The sequence below is a fragment of the Aulostomus chinensis genome, chromosome 22 (genome assembly GCF_037954235.1).
Source record: "Aulostomus chinensis isolate RoL2024-O1b breed Wild chromosome 22, RoL_Achi_v1.0, whole genome shotgun sequence".
Lineage (NCBI taxonomy): Eukaryota > Metazoa > Chordata > Actinopteri > Syngnathiformes > Aulostomidae > Aulostomus > Aulostomus chinensis.
Genome location: NC_141341.1, coordinates 13,586,819 through 13,605,637, shown reverse-complemented (window position 1 = coordinate 13,605,637; position 18,819 = coordinate 13,586,819). Strand labels below are relative to the sequence as shown.

At 42.0% G+C, this 18,819-nt stretch overlaps 1 protein-coding gene across 2 annotated transcripts in view; it reads right to left on the bottom strand.

Moving 5' to 3' along the window:
• vps50 (VPS50 EARP/GARPII complex subunit) overlaps positions 1-18,819 on the bottom strand; it is a 101,700-nt gene that overhangs the window by 20,851 nt on the left and 62,030 nt on the right. The window contains exons 20-23 of one of the 2 annotated variants that reach the window (XM_086192626.1): positions 18,681-18,787; positions 17,341-17,462; positions 13,881-13,958; positions 13,206-13,286 (exon numbers count right to left, since the gene is read on the bottom strand). In XM_086192626.1, coding sequence (XP_086048752.1) covers positions 13,206-13,286; positions 13,881-13,958; positions 17,341-17,462; positions 18,681-18,787 — 388 coding nt within the window. The remainder of the gene's footprint in view (positions 1-13,205; positions 13,287-13,880; positions 13,959-17,340; positions 17,463-18,680; positions 18,788-18,819) is intronic. The other variant, XM_086192627.1, reaches the window with a different exon arrangement.

The following is an 18,819-nucleotide window of genomic DNA, read 5'->3' as shown; positions in this document are numbered from 1 at the left end:
TACCAACAATAGTGAGTGTAGCACCAGGGGTTTTTTGTTTCCGACAATTGATCTCATACAAGATGAGACAAGAGCAAATGTGACGAAATTAACGGGAAATCAAGCAAATCTTGTGTTTTCTGACCTAATAAGCAAAATCCCTGCTGTGATATTACCGTTTATATCTATTTTTAATGATCTTATCATATTATTAGAATTAATTTATCTTGTAACACTTATGGAGCTGTGAGAAACGTCATTTCAACTCCTGTATGGTCTGTAAAAATGGCCGAGTGACAAGTAAAGCTTTAACTGCTTTTCACGGGGTTATTAGGACAAAGAGATCCAGTTACTACGAAAGACAACTTGCAAGAAAAGTCTCTTGAGTTAGGAACGACACGTTGAAGCTCTGGAACAGAGATGTCACCGATAAACACCTGCAAGTCAGGCGGTGGGCAGAATCTTGTTAGCAACTTTTAGAGCCATTTCCCTTTCTTACGCAATGAAATTGATGTGCAAAACTGTTCTTTTGTTATAGGTTAGTTCTTTTTAAAAACATTTACAAGGGTCTCTATGGAAAACCCACGTATGCATGTAATTTGATGTGGGAGCTTATCACAGCATCATTAAATACGCCCATTTAGCCTGCATCATTGGCCTTTTGCTAGTGAGGCCAAGCTGCACACAGCAAGGAGTCACGTTCATCTGCATTGAGTTCCCCAAAGTTAACGGCAAGTTCAAATCAAAGATACTTTTTCCTCTCCTATCCGTACATCCACAGCTTTAATTCAAACTCTGAACGTATGAAAAAAAATAAAATAACAAAAGCTCATTGGCGAGTGAAAGATGAAAAAAATTAAATTAAAAAAAAAGAAGCTCTGCCCAGTGTATCAAAAGGAAATATACGTGTGGGTGTCTGAATACTCACTATGATCTGAAAATGAAGTAACAAAATGGGGGCAAAAACAGCAGAACAGGAAGGAGAGAACAATTCTTTTCTTTGTGAGCTTCCAGCGTTTAGCGTTTCTGTCTGGCGCCGGTGCTTAGGCAGAAGTGGCCCTTGAGTTAATGAACCATTTTAAGACCTTTTTTTTTTTTTTGCTTGGTGATGAGTACGAATGAGACTGTGACAGACAGATACTTGCAGTCTTTGAAGTTTTGTTTCTTTTTTTTCCCCCCCTGCCCCTGGATAACACTTAACAAAAGTAAAGCCCCGAGCAAACTCAAACTGTTGAATTACAGGGTGTTAATGCACATCCGCCACAGCGATAACTGAAGGGCATTCTAATTACTTTAGTTACATTTTACCACGCAAAGCTGGAGAGTGAGAAAGTATTGTATTTCTCTCTCTTTTCAAATATGAGTTTATTTTTTTTAATTGGACAATGACATGTTTGTATAGGCTTTTATATTCAATTTGTTTGTTTTTGCCTTACAAAAACTCCATAAACCCAAACATATTCAGTTTCCTGTCACAGAAGACAAAGAAAAACAATAAACCCTTACATTTGGAAAAAGCTGGAATTTTAACCTTAACATGGTTAATTTCTCAGAGTAACTTGTGTTCGACTCTTAGTATTTTTCCTGTGTCAGTGGAAAACACTAGGTCTTCCAGAAGCCAATATGTTGTCTAACTTGCTCAAGTGTGGATAAATGGTTGAAACAAACTCGCCCCAAAAATCACAATTTGCCTTGAGGGGCTTTGCAATCTGTACATAATGCAACTTCCTCTGTCCTTAGACCCCCTTAAAAAAAACCCTTAGTAGGAAGAAGTCAAGAATACTTGTGCCTGAACTCATGTGTATCATGTCAGTTGTGTTTCAGGAAATATCAAACGTTTACGCGGCCGAAAAAAGGGCAGAAAATGTCCCTCTCAGGTCTAAATATATAATAGGTCTACTTTTTATTTTTCATGCGTCCTTAAAGAGGGCTTATGAATATGGCACAATGTGAAATCTTGTCAGTGACGGTCGACTGTGGAGCTACGCAGCAGGACGCTGGATGTTTCAGTGATGGTACAAATTTTGGGAGCCACCGATCGAGGCAATGTTGCTTTATGAGAAAATGAATGTTAAGTATATGAATTTCACCAACGGATTTAATACGGTGCTGTTAATCTCCTTTTTTTATGCCGATACATCTTTTTATACACTTGACAAAACTTTGGCTCACAACGTAAGTAAATCTGGCTGGAGGCCATTATCACAAATCAGATACATTCATCTTCATATCTAAACATATCTGACAAGTTTATTCATGCGCATGGTCTCTGTTAAATTTCTTACTGAAACGTTTCATTTCTTTCTGCATTGGCAGCCTCCAGACTGAAGAGCAAAATATTCTCTTCTTGTTCTTTTGCCATTTTTATTCCGGCGTCACACTGAGACTGTCGTCTCCGAGTCATACAGCAGTCTGTGTCCTTGCAGTCAGGCACTGATAAGACACCGTCAGTGATCAATAATTGATGGGAAGACTACAAAACGGCACTGAGTTGGTCACAAAGTGGAAGTAAGAGCACCTTTTTATTTTAAGTTCAACATCCATAGACGGAAAAAGGCAGAAGAAGGAAAACAGACAGGAAGGATTATCTGCACTTCCAGGGACTTTTCACTGCATTATACTTGACAACATTTATTTGGAGCCAAACCAAACTTTGATTGGGAATATCGGAAAGCAGCATTATCCCAAATCCTACAGGAAGCGTTCCTTCGGTTTTGCCTACCTCCAGTAGTTGAGAAAGAACAGAACAGCTTCCCTGAGCATCAGCTCCTTGATGACCTTTGTATTCTACGGACAAGCCGGAGGGGAGCATGTTTCATTCCTGTCGGTGCAGTATTACTGCCAAACACTAAGTGAACCACCGGCCCTTGGGTAATGATTAGACATTAAGCCCTGAAATCCCCATGGAAAGACAACATGAAAAAAATGAATGTCCTGTCCTTGTCTTTCAACAACAAAAATAGACCAAAGTCAAGTGTAGCATTAGCTTTTGGCTAACTCAACGTGTCCTTAGTTTCCAGGGACTTGTAACATGTAAAACAAGCATTGTCATGTGGCACCGTACAATAAAACCGAACTAAATAATTATTTTTCACGTGGAGGAGGACTGGGAGTTTGGGCAGGCTAACGCTAGCAACTAGAGAGACAGCAGGCAGCAGACACTCGCTGAAGCGCTACAGGTGACTGCTGAACTTCCTGCAGGAAAACTAAAACCTAATTTGTTTTTAACCGAGAAGTTGCTCACTATCCTACAATTCCCTCACAACCAGCCAGTCACTATCCATCGTGCCTGTGAGAGAAACTGGAGTCAAGGTAGTTGACTGGTAGTTGACCACATTCAACCTGGTAGTTGAATGTGAAGCTCTAAGACAGTAGTGAACCAAGCATATTACACAAGATACTTCTTGACACGACTGTCACCTAAAATTTTATTTTGCTCATATTAGCATCAAGCTTTCATTCCTTTTAATTTCCTTAAATTAGAAAACAAACCTTTTCAGAAATGTATTTCCAAAATGTCTGCTGCAGTGTTCATACGGTACGTTTCAATCAGGATGTAAACCTAATAAATAGTTTGAGAAGACATTTGAATTGAATGCATGATGCTTATTTTTGATACTCTTTTAATGTGTGACGATATAGTGAGCAGCAGCTTTGCATAACTTCATACATAATACTTATAAATTCACAAATAAATACCTTAAAAAAAGCTCTATATCAGAATAGGAATCTGTGGCAATAAGATGCAGATGGGTACATCTTTAGTCTCTTCCCAATAAAATCCTGAGGCAGTGACTCTAAAGCTTGGGATCAACAGTGCAGGACTGCAGGTCTACAACTGCATTAATAACGGCATATGAAGATGGCTGTATTTCTACTTTAATATATTCCTGCCTCCTTGGTGTTTTGTTGGACACAAATCCACCCACAGGCTCAGTTCTAACCTAGAACCCTGATGCCAGTGTGCACTGGTGAGAACGGATGTTATTATGGGGTCTGTTGGAGGTTACTGACTGGACTCCAACTGGAACTAACATTTTCTCTGTTTTTCTCAAGTGCTGTGAAGTCTTTGGGGCCTCAATTCTATTGCTGAACTTCCCCTGCATGTCTGTCTGCTCACTGGTGGTGAGCAGCAGCAGTTAGAGGTATTGATGCAGCAGCGGGTGGCTGAGGAGAGATGGAGCACCCCCCCCCCCCCCATTCCAAAGTCAAAGAGATTTAGCAATGTACTGCAGGGCCCGTGACCACACGACGGGTCAGTGGGGCCAAGACATCTTCCATGTACTGTATTTGGTCCCCTGTTGCAACTATTTACAATATGAGGACTCCAAAAACACCATCTTTCTTCCACCCCGTTGAGTTTTACAAAGATAACAAACAGAGCAGTGACGTCCTCCTCCAACCGCAGACGCAAGGACGGAAGAACCGGAAAAACAAAAACGACACAACAAATACACTAATGGGGAGACAACAATGTCAATAAAGAGCAGACGGCTTCAACATCACATACTGTTGTTGAGGTGAGTTGACATCTGGGCCACCACAAAGGTACTTTGACCACAAATTTAGTGTGTGTCACTGAACTGTGTGAACAGTGAGTAATGGGATAGTAAATAGTAGATAGATAATAAAATACAAAGGGGATGAGTAAGAAAATATGATTAAATACCTTAAATACATAAAAAAGTCAAATCTGCCCTGCAGTATTACAAGAATATAACAGTATAGTGTGAAGGGAGAAAAAAATCCTAATTTTAGAGGTTGAGTAAACTGGAACTACTCGCCTGTTCTGTAACAACCCATGTCAGGGAGGATGCTTTCAGTTGGGAGTGTAGGAGTGATACCTCAGGTGAAGTGTCTCACTCTACCATGGAGATTTATGGTCGAGTCAAGTGGACTGGCTGCCAGGCAATTACTGTCAAATGCATCCGATTGCACCTCTTTGTCACTCTGATACAAGAAATTTGGTTCTCATTAGATGAACGTCAAATGGAATTAGGGCCTTCATTTATTTTGCGTGACACCGCCTGGCTTCTGGTAGCCTATCTTTGGTGAGTGCGTTTCCAGCTGCCGGTCTGGTCACCTGTACTGGGACGACAACACAAGCCGAGACTCAAGGAAGGCTTTATTTGACGTGGCGGGGTTAAGAGAACTGAACAGAAATAAAAGGATTTCTTGAGAGTTTTACGACCCGGATCCTGATCAGACCACTTGAATATTGGTATCTATGGAGTCTAATCTGACGGTTATAGATATGGGACACTGATTTAATAAGCTTTAATAAGCATATCTGTGGAGACGATTCATTTCGGCAAACACAATCTTTTCAATCCTGAGAACAAAGATCCTGGTTCACAGCTACTAAATATATCAAGCTGAATTGCTGATAGGATACTAAATTAATGAAAGGCTTATCAGAGGGAGCATCGACTCCCTCAACATGGGGTCTGAGCCAGATTCCAGAAATTACAGGGGTTGTTTTGTAAAAGTGATGATTCGTGCAGTTAATACAGTAAAACTGAGAGGCTGCTGACTTCATATGTGACAATGCTGCTACTCTTTTGTCACCAAAAAGAGAGAAAGTTGAGCCCAACCTGAGAGCTAGACTTCAGTGTCGCTTAATCTAGTTTGTTTGAGAAGTTATTCACAGTTCCAGCTCCAAACTTTGAGTACTGTAGCCTGCTGGAGGAGAGAGTAGCACGATAAGAACATTTTAGAAACGTTCTGATGTTTATTGGCTTTACTTCAGCCGGTATGGATGAAATATGCATGGACAGCCTTGACACAGATTCTTTGTGATGCTTCTAAACCAACTGAAAGTGTGACTCGGGGACAAAGAATAAAGAAAAATCACAGCTTTACTGTGAATTAAAGTGCATTTATACATACGTGTGTCTCACAGGGGGATCTGATGAGTCATCAGCAGAAATTTAGGAGACGACGTAGATAGAAAACTATCTCAGAGGGGGATCTACTGTCTCACAGCTGAGGAGCATGACCCACAGCTGAACCTCTCATGGAAGAGGGTGTCTGCGTTTGTGTGTGAGTGTTTCACATAAAACCCCCAACAAAAATGTAAATACTTGAGATATTATGACAGTCAGGAGTGAGGACTTTAATTATGATCTATAATCCCTGTCGGAAGGCAATCCCCCCCCCCCCCCCCCACACACACACTTTGTTACGACATTCTCTGAGTGAGACAGCACGGCCACTGGAAGGAGGCCGGGCTCAGTGACACAGACGTGCCCCAGAGGGAGGGAGGGGGAGAAAGAGAGAGGGGGGGGGGATGCTGAATTAATGCCACTGTTCTGCCTGTGCTTATGTGAAAGTATTTAGTCTATGTGTATATACAGCAGGTGTGTGTGACAGCAGCCACTCGTGAGGTGGGTGGAGCCAGAGTGTGTGTGTGTGTGTGTGTGTGTGCTAGCTGTGCAAGAGAAGTGTAGTGAAACACACGAATAACATTCACACATTTAAGTATAACCGCATTTTAAATGCCAGGATTTCAAAGAGAGCGAGTATTAATAAAGGATAAAAGAACGACTAAAACCCACATGGAATTGCTTAAATTTCATAGTCTGATATGAGCGGTTTGCCTAGGGCTTGGTTTCAAAAATGGATTTTCCAATTAAGATCTATCATCATTTGAAAGATTCAATATTGATTCACAAAATACTCAAATTGCTCTTTCAATATTCTACAATTCTACAATTTCATTTAGCAGACGCTTTTGTCCAAAGCGACGTACAACACAAGCAAGAATTCAGACTTAAGGAAAAACCCATAGGAAGCGCAAAAGTGCTTCAGTTGTGATTTGGTCACAGGTACTGCCATCTAGTGGTAGAAGAAGTTTCGTGCGGGGGGGACAAACATACAACATCACACAACACAGTTAGTGCTACATAATCACTAAGTGCTGGGTCTTGGACCCTCTGACTTATTCTACCCCACAGGACAAAGAGGAGAAGAGTCAGTTCAGGTGCTCTCTGAACAATTGAGTCTTCAATTGTCTCTTAAAAGTAAAAAGGGACTCAGCAGAACGCACAGAGTTCGGTAGTTCGTTCCACCATTTGGGAACAACAGAAGAGAAGAGTCTGGCTAGAGATTTGGAGCAGCGCTGGGCTGGAGGCACCAGGCGTCTTTTGCATGCAGAGTGTAGTGGGCGAGAAGGAGAGTAGACCTGGATCAGGGATTCCAGGTAGGCTGGAGCCGTTCTTGTGATTGTTTTGTAAGCCAAGAGAAGTGCCTTGAATTTGATTCTGGCTGCCACTGGAAGCCAGTGAAGAGAAACCAGCAGCGGAGTGACATGTGCCCTTTTGGGCTGGTTGAAGACCAGACGTGCTGCTGCATTCTGGATCATCGGCAGAGGCTTGAATGAGCATGCAGGGAGGCCTACCAGAAGAGAGTTACAGTAGTCAATGTGTGAGATGACAAGAGACTGAACCAGAAGCTGTGTGGTCTGTTGGGTCAGGAAGGGTCTGATCTTCCTGATGATGTAGAGGGCATAACGGCAAGACCGAGAAACTGAGGCAACATGAACCTTAAAGGTCAGCTAGTCATCAATCATGACACCCAGGTTTCTGGCTGAGTTTGTGGGCACAAGTAGGCTCGAGTCAAGTTAGACACTGATCTGAGGGTGAACAGATGGACAAGCTGGAAAGACCATGAGTTCAGTCTTAGACAGATTCAGTTGAAGGTGGCGTTCCTTCATCCATGTGGAGATATCAGCCAGACACGCTGATATATGATCTGAGACCGTTCTGTCATCAGGTGGAAAAGAGAGGAAAAGCTGAGTGTCGTCAGCATAACAGTGGTAGGAGAAGCCATGGGAGCGGATCACTGCACCAAGTGAGGTGGTGTACAGAGAGAAGAGAAGGGGACCAAGCACTGACCCCTGAGGAACCCCAGTCGATAGGCCATGTGACCTAGACACCTTTCCTCGCCATGACACTCTGAAGGATCTGCCTGTGAGGTAGGACTTGAACCACAACAAGGCAGAATCAGATATGCCGAGCTCAGAGAGTGTGGAGAGGAGAATCTGATGGTTCACCGTGTCGAAGGCAGCAGACAGGTCCAGCAGAATTAGGACAGAGCACTGACCAGCAGCTCGAGCTAGTCTCAGTGACTCAGTGACTGACAGGAGTGCAGTCTCAGTGGGGTGGTCACACCTGAAGCCAGACTGAAAAGAGTCAAGTAGGTTGTTGTTCCGCAGATGTTCAGAGACCTGGTTAAATACTGAGCGCTCCAGTATTTTTGACAGGAATGGCAGAAGTGATACTGGCCTGTAGTTTTCAACCTGGGCGGGGTTGAGATTTGGCTTTTTTTCAATAAATGCCTGCTGCTCCACTGAAAGCACCGCCAGGCCTGAAGGTGGATGTCTGGACAAGAGCAGAGCAGCATGCACGACATGCAAACAAGAAGCATGGAAACACCACTAAACCCTGACACCGTTTACTCATCGCTAAAGATGTCTGAGTCCAACCAAACCGCACCGGAGGAGCATTTGCAAATTACACACTCTCCACAAATAACCAAGGCTAAAGCCACGTTCACATGTACAGCGCCGTTGAACACGAAGGCTTCTGATGACGTGGATTTACTCAAGTCTAAAACGTGCAAGCGGACTGCTGCCCCTAACGTGTATGCACAAGTGAAACACTGTTCCAACTTGACTTATGCCAGAAAGATCTGAATTAACTTAAGACAGCCGGACATCCACAGCAACCCAACTATGGTTGCTCACTATACTCCCAGTGACGTCAGACTCTCGCCTCAGCTTCTATAAACCAGGGCCACAAGGACACCCTACTGAACTCTCCTGGTCAGGTTTTGTTGCAATCTTTTATTGCTGAATTGACACATTTTAAAACTTGAATAACCTGGTACTTGGAACTTGGTAATCATTAACTAAAAAGCTCAATAATGTAAGCGCTTCAGGGTTCATTTTTAATGTACCGTTAATATTTTTAATCATGCGCTGGATTAGGAAGTTCAATGTATTTACAAATTGCAACACTAGATTACAAAATTAAAAAACAAGCTTGAAGTGAATCAACTGCATTTAATGAAATCTGGAAATCAGTAGCGATATTCAGTCCTAGTTTGGCCTGTTTACGCCCCCTAGGAAGCGTCAGTACCAGATTAGCGATAAAACCACATAAATTAAACGGCGACATTCCTGCTTCCCATCTGAAAAAAAATCGGCCAGACTTCAAACGAAAGCCGAGTACCTTAAAAAATGCACACAAACTTGTCCAGTCAGCTTATTACACAACCTTGACTCGAATCAAATGGAGAAAATAAATAGATAAATAAATTCCAACCCTGGGATCTTATCTTCATGCCTGGTCTGATGGTAAAAAAACACTTTCAAACTGGATGTTGTCTATTGAGTCAAAAGGGGCGGTAAACTTTGTGGGATTATTACAAGTAGCAAAGAAGACTTTATGTAGGAGAGAAAGAGGCGACAGGAACAACAGATCGGATGGAGGGAAAAGACGAGACGAGAATACGAAAGATGGAGTCGTGAAGCGAAGCAGTGGCTGCTAGAAGTTTGAGTCGTGATGGAAGCTAAAGGATGGTGAATCAGAGGTGGGCTTCGTTGGTATTTGCTAGACTGTGTCGGCTCACATTGTTGCCTGCAGCAACGGCACTCGACAGCTGTCACAGCTGAACTTCCTGGCAGTGACAATATGGCTACAGATGGGACTCATGGCATTATTGTGATGCGGCGTCTAATCAAATCTGCCCTGAGCTACATTGCTAATGGAGGGAAGCCATTATTTACACAACAGAGGTTAAAGCGAATTCCTTCCAGATCAAGTTCAGAGCATCGATTTCAGGTTAAATGAGAGATTAAACAGCATATACGCTGGGATTAAAGATTACGACAAGGGTTTTGTGGGAAAAATAATGTAACATTTTTGGGACAGGATGCTAAATCTGTATCACTCCCACAAGTTTCTCCGCAACTTCACAGTCTTCAAAACAGGAATGAATGAAATATTCAAAGCCATAAATGAGTGAACTTGAAATGAATAATAATAAAAAAAAAAATCATCAAACCTAGAAATACCAACAGGGTTTCAGAAAGGTAATCAAGAAATATACGAGGCAAAGAAGCCGACCATAAACTTGGGGGACGATCTTTTACTTTTTCCCCTGGTGGAGCTTGCAATTGAAGCTGAAGCCACTTTGTACCTGAGACAAGATGAGATGGAATCTCACCGCCGTTCATATGGGACTGTGAGTCATTACAAGCACATTGGTTTTAGAATCAAAGTGTTGCAACCGCAAATCAGGGGAACAAAACCGCAAGGATTTGGCGGCTCAATTGAAATGCAGCGTGCAATTAACTTTATAATCTGTTTACAAATGAGGTCTACCCTGCCCCAATCTCTGGAGTGAGTGTGTGTGTGTGTGTGTGTGTGTGTGTGTGTGTGTGTGTGTGTGTGTGTGTATCAGTATGCAAGAGTGGGAGTGCTTTTGTGTACCCAAAGTGAACTTATATCAAAAAAGGATTTATGATCCACATTCCCATACACATCAAATAACAAGATAGAACTAATAAAACTAGAGATAAATTGTAATAAATGTCAGACCGTACATTTCACTCTGAGAGTTCGAATGCTTTCCAAACAGCAATTTGGTTTTTAAAACCCATCCAATATGCATTCATATTTTTAATGGAACAGTCTGAGATTTATGTGTGGGTAATGATGTGAAATACAAAAAAAGAAAGAAAAAAAAAGGAGGTGTAAAGACTGGTTATTTTCTCCACCTGGTGTGGTTTTAAATCCAGTTGTGCATGTGTGTGTGTGTGTGTGTGTGTGTCTGTGTTGATGTCATCAGTTCATCAAAACACAGACTTATCCATAAACCTCACAGACGTGACTCGTAGTTTTTTGGAGCAAATTTTCTCCCGAAATCTATTGGTTTTTTGAAATATTTTTTTCTTTCTTACTCAAATCTGTCTAGTCATTATTAATTCCGTTCATTTATTGTGATTATGCCAAGCGTGTAATTATGTTTTTTGGTCGCCAGCTGCTGAATAATGACTGAATATAGACTGAGACAGAAAAACTTTCCCTTGAAGTTAGATAAATGTTCAACACTACAGAATTCAAAACTATTTCAATGCGCGCTTTATCCAGTGTAAATAGGGTAGCACGTCAAATGAATGTTAGTGGGATTTTTTTTTTTTTTACATGAGAAAACCAACTGTTTTACCAATTAAGGCATAATTATTAACATCTTTATCATTATGACAAAGATATGGGGAATATGAAGTTGTAGCCACATCTTGACCAAAAAAAAAAACCCAAACAGTTTTACACCACTTACCGAAAACATTCTGTTGGGCTCTTCCATAAGATACTAAATATAGTTGTTAGTCACAGGTCAGAGAACAAATATTCTCTACAGAGGGCAGCTGAGCATCCAGCATGTCAGACGCAGCCTGCCTGACATTTGGAAACGGCTCATAATTTAGCAGATCTACTGAGGCGTAAATAGCTGTTACAGTGCCCCCTGAGGGAAGAAAACATGTTGCTGCATTATTCTGCTTAACACACTGGTTGATAATTCATTATTCCTTCCTGGGTTTCCTGATTTTGATCTGTTTTCTGCTTTTCTTTTCTTTTCTTTTTTAAAATTTCCTTCAGTGATTCTTTTGCTTCCTCCGCAGGCCACCCCTGCAGAACCGAGACATGAGCATCACACCAAAGGAGCTCGCGCTGCTGCAATCACAGCAAAATGTCACAATGCTGCACTGTCAAGTAAATGCTTTGTTTTTCCAAAAAAAAAAAAAAAAAAAAGGTTCTCTGTGTTCCCAGTTGAAAACTGCTGATTATATCTACAGTCAGAGGCGATGCCGGTTGGAAAACAATTCACTGCGTTCACCTCAGTTAACATTCTGATGTGAAATATAGTACAATGCAGTTACCGATGGCTGCCGTCACTGCTTACGACTGTCACCTGACACTATATGATCACAGTATCGTTAAGTTCGCAATATTTGACTTGGAGCTGCATTGAATAATCAGAACCGAAGACAAAAACAACCCATTTATGATCGGTCCCGAAGCCTGACTTGTGGTGAATATACAGATCTATACAGATGAAATTAGAAATTAGATTTGAAAGTCAAACAGCCCTGCAGATTCTCAAAAAAATGAAAGCTATATTGATATTATTATGGATTCTACCTTGGGAAAATAAAACATTTCCCTTTTCATTTTTTTCGCAGCTGATGTAGTATTATGAGTCATAATTTGTGGCATTTGCTAAAAATCGAATCGAACTTTGCTCTCTTTATTTTCAATACTGATGTATGAAGCTGAGCCAGTGGCATCTGTGTTTCCTTGAGCTGCAGGGCTGGAAAATGATGAAAAGCAGCAACATGCTGCTGAGATATAAAAATGAATCAGAAGCTTGTTGATTCTGGGAATTCACATTTTAATTCCAGACAGGAAGATTAAAATATGAAATCAGTGATCCATTCACTTACACTTCTACTTTAATTAGACTTTAGGGACATATCTAATTGATTTTCACCAGAAAAACAAAAAGTAGGATGGTAAAGCAAATAAATCCACAGAATTTTCACTTCTTTTGCAGGGGGACTAAAACTTCAAATCCTCTGATATGGAGACACGTGAGAGGCAGAAGTGAGACCTTTGCATTGTCGTGTAAGCGAGGAGACAGGCTGCACATTGATCCAGTATCAAAACAGCGTGGAGAGCATCAGAATAATTGTGACGATGACGATGTAGTTGGCGAAGGGTGGTGACTGAAAGCCCTAATGGAACAACACGCACACATCCACCCTCACATGGTCAGTTAAATGGAGGGAAGTAGGAGTGTGTGTGTCTGTGTGTGTGCGCGTGTGTGTGTGAGAGAGACAGAGAGACCACTGGCCACATAATTTTGACCCATAATGTATTTTGTGGCAACACTGGCTGGTAGGTTCTCTCGACAATAAGGCCACACACAGTGGTGAGGGAGACTGGACCACCCAAAAAAAAAAAAAAAAATCATAAAGAGGTGAGACGTAAATAAAGATGGCAAGATAAATGAGAGCATGGTTGAGTCAGAAAATGAAAGAGCGATGACGTAACAAGAGGATTGTGGGGAGGAGAAAGTGGGACAGATAGAGGAGTAAAGGAGGGAGGGGGAGAAAGAGAGAGAGAGAGAAAGAGAGAGAGAGTGAGTGAGTGTCTTACCATGTCAATGAGGCTCTCCTGAATCCGGTTCAGTGTGGTTCTCAGTCTGCTGCTGATAAGGCCCAGACCCGATGACTCATACTGTAGGATACACACACACACACACACACACACACACACACACACACACACACACACACAAATAAGTGTCTGCACAAAGCATAACTGCTTTCCTCTACGAGAACACACACTTCAGAACAGTTTGACGGCATGCCACACGCACACATCAGCTCTCATCTCACGTAGTGCCATACATGAAAATCTTTACTTTCTGCCTCAAGCCCACTCTAATCCAAAAGAGGGAGGAGTAAATAGAAATGACACACATCAAAAAAATCAGACATTCACACCAACTACAGTAGCTGGCAGATGAGAGGTAGAAGGAGAGGGTGAAGGGCATGAGAGCACAGCAAACCCAACATCCACACGCCTGTGAAGTCGGTTTCAGATGAACTTGATGCAACTTGAGAAAGTAGACCACACACACCTAAGGGCTTGGAAAAATAACGAACACTCACACACGCGCACACACACACACACACACACACACACACACACACACACACATACACACATACACACAGACACTCATACCACAAATGTTGACTAGTGTTTGGACTCACAAGGCGGGCATTGCCTTGTACAGTAGTCACACTACTGGAGTTCTACTCTTACCAAGCAAGCAGGGCCCACCACTCGGGTAGTGCCCACCTCTCTGCCACCATGAGCAGGCAAAGACGGGCTTGGGACAGGCTACGGATGAGGGATGGACAGCAGAAAGGAAAAAACAGAAAGCATAATTTAAAAAACAATAATAACACAGAGGAGAGACAAGAACAGAACAGAAAAACAAAGCTTTAAGAAAGAAGCAAACAAACAGAATTCGATAAACGAATGAGGGAGACAATGGCTGGGAGTGCTCTTGTCCACATCCTGCAGTTCAGTAGCTTTTCATCAGATATTCCTGGAGAGACTCTAAATCAACCCTGTCAAGTGAGGAAATCTCCAGTGACCTCTGGACCATGTTTAAGCGATACTGATATTTTGCCTGTCAAGTACTTATATATGAGCTAACAAAGACATTATTTTCCCACCTTACTTTTGAAATGTCTGAAAAAGCCAGCCACGCACATTTCCTCTTTCCGATTTCTGGAGTCACAAAGATTGTTATGCAGGAACCACAATATCTTCGTGAGCCCAAGACACCAATTTGTGAGTACTTGAAAGGCAAAACACGCTTATTAGGTGCAGTATCGCTTACATTGTATAATTTCGTTTGAAAGTACTTGTTGAATTTAGGGCTCACCATCACGTTGTCATTGATTCAATGCAGGAGTATAAATAAAGTAGATGGAACTATAAATTGCTTGTTCAAACTCATGAGCCAACACACCACAAAACACGGCGTATATAAATGTGTCGAACGATAGCTGCGCACGCAACTCCTGTTAGCGTTTGCTTCTGGATTGGAAAATACATACACGTGACAGCCACACTCCTCGAGCACGGCGTATGTACAATAACTGCAGACTCGTGTCACATCAGTGTTTGTGGTTGCGTGAATGCAAAGAGAAAAAAAAAAGCTCTTGATGGATCGGAGTTGTGGGGAAACCCTCCACAGCCGGCAGTTCCATTGAAACTGCCTTGGCTACGTATGGAGGCTTCAGAATTTGATTTTCGAAAGGCTGCCCTTCTCAATTTGATGACATTTTAGTAGTGTCTTAGAATTTGTGCGAATAAAGTTTGCATTATTATTATTCTCTCTCACACACACACACACACACACACACACACACACACACACACAAAGTGTCAAGCAGCTGCTCTTTCGGTTATCCAAACTGATACTGTTCAACCTTAAGTCAAACAGCATTACTAGCAACAGCGGTAATTTTCTTCTATAATACATGCCACGGGGGTAAAATTGCCCAAAAAATATGATATAAATGAATAAGCGAATTCTACTGTCTTTATATGTGAAGACATAAAAGTTGTGGGTTCCAGCAGACTAAAAGAAAGAACATCTTGAGCTCTGCTGCTTTGATTATTCAGCTCCATCGTCACCTTGCATTCAAGCAGGAATCTAAAACTAGTGCTACACATTAAACTGAAAGCCAGCAACTCACATATGGTCCTGATTCCCTTATGCCCAGCTCATGATTACCTGGCAGCTGTTTTAGTGTGTGTCAAAGGTGACGTTCGCTATATACTGACATGCTTATGTGGGTGCAAGATGAATAACATCCAGTATATAAGTCGAACCGTCAGTGAGATTCAGCAGTTGAGAATGAAAAAGAATCATTCCCTCTCTCTTGTCTCTCTCGTTTCAGAACCTCTTTTCTTCTGCTATTGTTTCTGTGGTCAGCCCCTCCCCTCCCTGGATGCTGCCGTCATACAGTGAAATACAGTCAGACACACTCATCTTCACCTTCCTACGTTCTTCATTTACATCCCTCTCACTATATCCCTACCCTGACAAGTCTCTCCTATGGGGAGCATCATTAGATTAAAAAAAAGGGTTGTAAATTTGCCTTTTAATCCCAGCAAGGCAGATTATTAATGCCGTTAATGCATCTTAAGCGTGAGTCTGAGAGTTAGTGTTGCAGATTGACTTGAAAGGGCCAAAATACATAGATAATGGGGTATTAACACATTAAAATATTAATGTCATCCATTATTCTTCAAATAGAAAAGTCAAGCAGCTCCAGCAGTGTGAAGAGAGCAGCTCCTAGGTCAAAATACCAGCATATGTGCATAACAATTTCTAGAGGGTTTTTAATGATTCATGGAGTCATTAGCATTTTAGTGTGGGTGCCTCTGAGAGTGAGACTCTTAATGAAATGGGTGGGTTTATAAAATGACACTTAATGAGCACAAGAAGTGCAGAGGGGAAAAAGTAACACAGAGAGCGAGTTGCGGACAGTTGTGGAAGTAGCGAGAGGACGAATGAGGTGAAAAAGAAGTGAGTGGAGGGGTATGGTCCTCTCTGAAAAATGACATTTATGGAAAAGAAAAAACAGCGTGATAGAGAAGACAGGTTAAAGCAGGAAAACGGCATGTAAACAAACTCTATAAATGGTCCCACAGGTTGAAATGTATAAGAAAAGAGACCTCTGACCAGTCATCCTGTAGCAACTGGAGTGTCACCTTCCCTCATCGCGTCATACACACACTCACTCACACACACACACACACACACGAGCGCACACACACAAGCGCGCACACACAGACAGTCAAACATGTTAATAATCTGTAGTGTAGCAACCCCTGCGGAGTGTTCATCCTCTATATCTCGCCCACCTCGATGGGATAGAAGTCATTCTGCCGCTATCATTACCACCTCCCTAAGGGCGATACTGACACAAATGCTTTTCTTTCTTAGTGAGCCACAATATAAAAGACATGATAGATGTGTGTGTGTGTGTGTGTGTGTGCGTGCGCGTGTGTGTGTGGGGGGGGGGCTTGGGGGCTTGCAGACCGTAACCAATCCTCCGACTGGAATTTTCACTGACAGCAATGAGAAGATAGTGAAGTTGTTGTAATTTCCCACCTCATCTAATAAACATAAGAAAAAATCCAAAACGGACTTTTTCGTCTGGCAATAAATGTGATAAAATGAACAGGAAAATCAAAAATAACTCAAGAAAAAACCCAAACTGAAAGTGTTTCAATGAGAATAAAAACAGAAAGTGGATGTCACCTGTGGTGTGTAGCGTAGCTCACCAGCTAACTAACTGTACCGAGGGCAAACAGCAACTTCTGCTGCGTTCAAGCTGAGACAATGATCATCAGAATCAGGTCTCGGAAGTAGCGCAAGTGAATCACATTTCACCAACTGGCAAATCTTAGTTGTAGTTTCTTAACGTCTTTGGTTTATTGACGTCTGTTGGGGTGCTTCTGATAGCACACCTGACAATATGGCAAGAGTGTGTTGCGCTCTATCTTACAGTCTGTGACAGAGGGATAAAAATACCTGACTAAACAAACATTACACGTCACGCCGTAATACCTTGTGACAGGTTTCCTGGCGAATCAAAAAATATTCAAAAAATCAAGTGTGTGTATGAATGTGTGTGTGTGTGTGTGCGCGCGCACAAGTGTGCAGGGAAAGAGCAGAATGACTGAAATACTGTACCATGTCATTGCGTCCAAAAAAGGTGTATACAGCATAGAGGTAGTAGTCGAACAGCTGTGAGACACAGTGGATGACGTCAAAGGCGATGGGCTTTAGAATGCTCATCATCTGCATGTACTTCCCTGTATGGAAAGAAAAGTTTAGGTTTGGTGCGTGCGTGTGTGTGTGTGTGTGTGTGTGTGTGTGTGTGTGTGTGTGTGTATTCCTGATATGATAGTACTGTATATAACAGGAGCTATTCGTATTGGTTTTCGATGTATTTTAGCACGTAGTTTTGAAACCAGTCTATAATAATTCAACATGTTCTCCGAGTAAGTAAAACTTAGTTCAGTAAATTACATCTTGGTGGAACTGCGTTCGTTAGGGAAAAACCTTGTTTGGATCACATTGCATTTACATACATGGAGCGAGGATTACATTTACCGCAAAGGCAATGAGTTCAGGAGGAACAGGAATTGAGCGGCGTAACAAGGTTACCACTGACTCCAAACCGTCGAATAAAGAAGGACAAAAAAAAAGTAAAGAAACAAATAACCTCAATCTAGCTGACTTTGCCTCTGAGACAGCACAATTTCTGCCACACTCTCATTTTTCACGCTGTTTCTCTTGAACTCTGCACCAAGAACCCAAGGAACCATCTAACTCAATCAAAGACTGAATAAGAAGTGATTGCTTGGATTCATTCCTCTGGTCTTCACTCAGTTCCCCACTTGAAGCTTTTCAACACAGCTCTCTATCGGTATTACATATTTGTGAGAAAAGAAAAAAAAAACAGCTTTTATTCTAAATCGTGTTTGTGTTTGTTAGAAAGAATGAGAAGGGTTCTTAAATCGTTGTGGTTTGAAATGTGATGAATAACAGCAGATTAGTATCAGCCTGAGCTATTGAAAGAACTCATAAAGAGGAAGATCTATTCTGCCACATCGCCACACATTAAAGAAAATAGATAAATAATAAAAAAAAAACAACAGTCGAGTCTAATTCATTTTCACGCTTCCCAATCACATTCCCGAGGGCAAACTTTACTGAGGAAGACCCTGAATGTGTTCAAAGCCATATCACAGGGACATGCAAGCACCTCGCTCAGAATGGCGGGTCAGAGTTCAGGGTGAAGGCTAACCATTACAACTGCTGCTCTGTCACACAAGTAGCAGCAGAGACCCGAGGGTGCTGATAGCGATGAGCGGCAGGCTTAATCGGGGAATGAATGTAAATCTCAGCAAAGCAGCGAGGACACCCACTGTGTGGCTGCGCTGCTCTCAGGAGGACCTTAAAAGCCAGAAAGAGAGTGTGCATGCATCTGTGTGCGCACGCATGCGCGCGCGTCTGTGTGTACTTACCCACAAGCCGGATGACGTTGAGGGTGGTGTTGGTGAGGATTGGTGCGTTGGTCTTATTCAGGTTGTAATCAGACTTTTTCTTGCTTCTTATAGTCTCCCGGGACACGCTGCAGGAAGCGTGGAAGAAAAGTAGGACAAA